Here is a 4,970-nt window from a genome sequence, read left to right as displayed (position 1 = left end):
TCACACTCAAAGGGAAGTTCTATCTGGGGGCAGAAGCTAGGATTTGGCCCTGGGACTCAGCAGTCCAGTGAAACTGTCTGGGTCCTTTTTTGTGGAACCAAAGGGTAGGAGCACAGTGTGAAAGCAGAAGGCTGTGTAGTAAATAGCCAAGGGGCACAGATGTTACCTATTTACCTTGTATGCAGCCTTGAATGAATAACACAAGCTGCAGGACTCAGTTGCCCTGATAAAGGGGTGGCATCAAATCATGATCATGAGCACCAACCATCCTACCTACTTCTTAGATGCTGCTTACAGATGCAGGATATGATTACTGACCTACTCTCACACTTTGGGAAATAAGAGAAGACTGAAGTGTACTCACCATGTACAAACAATTCAGTGCCTCCTCCAGACTGAAACTCTTTGTCTTTATCAGATGTTTTCTGGAACTTCACACAGTAGTAGGTGCCAGCATCTGCTAGGATGACATTCCTGATATGGATGGAAAAGTCCTTGTTGTTTCTTATTGTGGTATCAGATGTATTTGTGACACGGGGGAAGTGGCCTCCTTTGAAACTGTAAACTAACTTCCGACTTTGTCCTTGTCCCTTGAACCACAGGGCAGGTCCCACAGGGTACAGAGAGGTTATAGTGCAGTGTAGAGTCGCTGTCTCTCCAACACCAACCAGGACTGGATTCTCAGGCTGAATTACTTTCAGAACCTCCTGTGCGCCTGCTACTACAAGGAAACACATAACAGTCATCATTCAGCCTGATGGTTCCTGGGTTTTCTCAAGTCTGTCAATACAGAATTTCACTAAGTGCAGATCATGAGTGCATACTGGAGCTCAGCACATTACATTTGTTAGCACAGTTAACCCTCATATAGACTGCTCTTTGATATTGCAATACCAGTGAGGATCCTGGTTAAATAACATAGTAGAGTACAGATTTGAGTGCCAGTGACCTTGAAAGTTTCATGCCAGACCTCATGTTTCACAAGTTATTTGTTGTTCGACAAATTCTGATCATACAGTACACTGAACATGACATAGCATAATCATGAGACTCCCTCAAGCTGCTAATTTCTGAGCAGAGGTGGGGTATCATCAGTGGGATCTGTACTGCAGTGCAGGAATCCATGGATAAGCTTCTGTTTTATACAGAGATGCTCAGAATTGGGCTCATTCTGTCATTTTGATAGTAGTACAGAGAACTCCCAATGCACAGTAACATATAAGTGAATAAGTACAATGTTGCTTTGAACCCATAAGACTTTTTGTTCACATTATGCTGGTTCCAATATCACATTATACTGATTTTGTCTTGCATGTTCCTGTGACAAATTACTGAGAAGTTATTTCCTTAAAATGACAAGATTATCACTTCATAGATCTGGATATCTAAAGTCCTAATTTAACATCATTGAGCAACACATATACATTAAAATACAAGAATATTCACAGTGGCTGGGGTTTGCTGGCATGCCATGCTGACCCCGCCCCTGGGGGTACACTGAGATGGTAATTGAGACAGGATGTGGTGCCATGCACCTGTAATCCCAGCACTTGGGATGTTGAAAACAGGAGAATCACTATGAGTCCTCTCTATGTAGTGAGACCTTGTAGACCCTGTCCTAAATGAATTTAAAAATAATATTCAAAGACATGGAAAGAGCAATTCTAAGTTTGATTGAGAATTGTAAAAGATGCAAAATATCCAAGATAACCAACAATAAAAGAGAAATGCTGGTGCAATCAAGATACCAGACGTTGTTGGGGAGATAGCTCAGTGACATAGATGCCTGCATGACAAGCCTAAGGTCCTGAGTTCCATACCTGGTACAAAAAAAAGAAGAAAAATCCTCTTCCAGACTTTAAGCTGGACTTTAGAGGTGCAGTAATAAAACCAGTATGGTACTGATGCAGGAACAGACATGTAATAGAATGCACTTGATAAAGGGACAGCCAAATATCTCAGAAGACTAAAGTGCTCACTTAGGCAGGGCACAGTACTTGGGGTTCAATTCTCGGTTTCCCTTTCCAGCCCTACCTTCAGAGTGCGCTGAGATGGTGATTGAGACTGGTTGTGATGGGGCATGCCTGTAATTCCAGCACTTGGGAGGCTGGAAACAGGAGAATCACTATGAGTCCGATCTATGTAGAGAGACCTATAGACCCTATGCTAAGTACATAAAAAATCCAATAGATTGACAAAGAAACAAAAACTTCAACAGAAATTTGATTTTGAAAAAGATACTAAACTATATGCTGGAGAAAAACAGTCTCTAGCAAATAGTTGTAAGAAAACACGAGAATCACACACAAAAATGGACAAATGATCTGAATACCTGCTTCTCCAAAGAAAGAATTAACAACTGGGACCTCCTCTTATTGGGGAGTTATTGCACATCAAAAGAAATTACCAGCAGAGTGAAAAGAAAACCCACAAATTTGGAAAAAATCTTTAATAACAAGCACTCAGACAAAGGTCTGCCCTTTCAAATTTATAAAGAAATAAAATATTAGAGCCCAAAATTTAAAGACCCAATCCAAAAACCGGTATCCATATGAACACACACTTCTCAGAGAATGAAATTATACAAGCAAATAAAGAAATGAAAAATGCTCCACACCACTAGCCATCCGTGAAATGCAAATTAAAACAACACTGAGATATCATCTTACCATGAAAGAATGGCTATCATAAAGATATCAGCCAACAACAAAAGTTGGAGAGGCTGTGGGGAAAAAGGAACACTTCTCCACTGCTGAAGGGAATGTAGACTGGTGAAACCAGTATGGAAATCAGTGTGGGAATTCCTTAAAAAAACTAGGACTGGAAATGTCATTCAAACCAGCTATCCCCATACTGGAAATTTTCCCAGAGGAACTGAAAAGTTCACATCATAGTGATATATGTGTACCTATGTTCATAACAGCATAATTTGTGATAGCCAAATCTTGGAAAAAACCAATATGTCTGTCACCTGAGGAATGGATAAAAAGATGTATGGTTTTATAATGGAGTATTACTCAGTTATAATGAATGATAAACTCAAAGCCTTTATATCTAAGTGGATGGCATTTGAAAATGTACTCATAAGTGAAATAAACCAGACCCACATATGTAAATACCATACAGTCTACTTAGTGTAAGAACTCCAAAGAAGAAATAAAAACAGAAAAGTATAACAAAATTAAAAGGAAAGAGAGAACTTAAGGATTAAAGAATGAAGAGAGAGCAAGGAGAAAAGCTAGGAAACATGACAGGGGTAAAGTCATACATTTACATGCAGAAAATGGTTAGGGAAATGATCCTGAGAATCTTCAGCATGTTTCTGAAACTAGCAGTCAGTTGGTAGGATTCTCACACTGACTAACTTTATATGCTGATACCTGTGAACTAAGCAACTGCACTGAAGATAGCAATGTGTAATCCTAGGTTCATGCTTCTAATGCCTGTCATTCTGTTCTTCTAAATATGTACTGATTGTCATTTCATACCAATTACTGCCATGCTGTCTATCAAGTAAATGTTTGTTTAAAAAAAGGGTAATAAATGAAAAAAAGAGAGAAGAAAAAAAAGGCATAAGACTGTTCTGCTATATTGCTGCATATGTTTAAATTTCTAAATTTCTCTGTAGAAATAGGAAATTGCTTGTTACTTTTATTGAAATTTTTTTTATTTTTAAATTTTTTTCTTCATATTTCATAGGGACTTAAAGTTTAACATATCAATACTTGATGGAAACTACCTGTTCCATATTATGTCTAAGATGTTTGATATTCAGAAAAATAGTGAGAATAAGCTCAATTGCCTATGTTATAGAGTAAAAATAACATTAAGCTTCTCTTCTAGAGGGTTAACAACTTAAGTTTCCAGTAAAAAATTAGAGAAAAAGAAGGGCTGCAAGGACAGGCAACATTTTGGCCCTAGCCTTTCAAGATCTGTGAGGACTCAGGACACAGGAGAACCTATATTGTAACAATCTATAACTCAGTGGTTTCCAAAATTTTCTTATCAAGGAGATCATAGAATCAAAGAAGAAAGTGAATGATGATGTAGAGTTTGCCTAAGGAGAGTCACATGTAAATAAAACATTCTCTTGGGCTTTCACAGAGAGCAAATTGATCAAGCAATGGTTGTGACTCATCCACATGGCTGACACCGATAAAAGATCTACAAACTGTGGTACAAGGTTTCATGGTAAATCCTGAGGGGATTTGACTGACCTTGTCAGATACAAAAGTTACTTTTCTTGTTATATAGGTCTTCCTTTATCTTGCTCTTAACCATCCAGTAGAAAAGTATAAACACAAGGTATAAAAAAATGAAGCCAGATTAATATGCTGAGCTGTAAAAGGCTTAAGTCTACAACCTCTGATATTGCACATTGTATGAATAATCCACTATCATTATGGAATACTGGAATACATTGGAATATTTTTCTTAATTCACACACCTGCAATATTTAGATGGCAATGGAAATACCCTTCTCTGTCAAAAACTAAACCAAAAAAAGAGGATACAAATGAAGGACCATTTTGTATGTGTATATACAAAATAGGAGAGATATACAGATAATTACTATTAATTCAGTGAGAAGAAAGATTTGTACTAATAATGTTTCTTGTCCGAATATCATGTTTGCATCTTTTACTATAAATAAACACTAAGAAGGCAACAACATACAATGTATTAATTATTGAATCTCTTCTACTAATCGGTTTTGAAACTGTCTCACTGTTATTTGTTTCTCAAAAAATTATTTTATATTTTTTTTTTTGAATTTGTTAAATTCTTCTTTTTCCCATAATTTTATTGATAAACAAATGGCAATGAGACAGTTTCAAATCAAATTGGTAGGACAGTTTCAATAATTAACACTTGCATACATTCTTCCTAGTGGTTAATTGCTGTACAAGATGCTGACATGATATCCTATTTACAAACACCATTAGGACAAATCACTCTATTCATTAAGA

At 36.9% G+C, this 4,970-nt stretch overlaps 1 protein-coding gene across 1 annotated transcript in view; it reads right to left on the bottom strand.

Annotated features, from left to right (window-relative positions):
- The window catches only part of LOC101564448 (signal-regulatory protein beta-1), a 57,667-nt gene that overhangs the window by 19,323 nt on the left and 33,374 nt on the right, over positions 1-4,970 (bottom strand). The window contains 1 exon segment of the mRNA XM_004648894.2: positions 365-721. Within this exon segment, the coding sequence (XP_004648951.2) occupies positions 365-721 (357 nt within the window).

The sequence above is a fragment of the Octodon degus genome, unplaced genomic scaffold, assembly GCF_000260255.1.
Source record: "Octodon degus isolate 3935 unplaced genomic scaffold, OctDeg1.0 scaffold00317, whole genome shotgun sequence".
In the NCBI taxonomy this organism is placed as follows: Eukaryota; Metazoa; Chordata; class Mammalia; order Rodentia; family Octodontidae; genus Octodon; species Octodon degus.
This window is presented reverse-complemented; position numbering and strand designations above follow the sequence as displayed.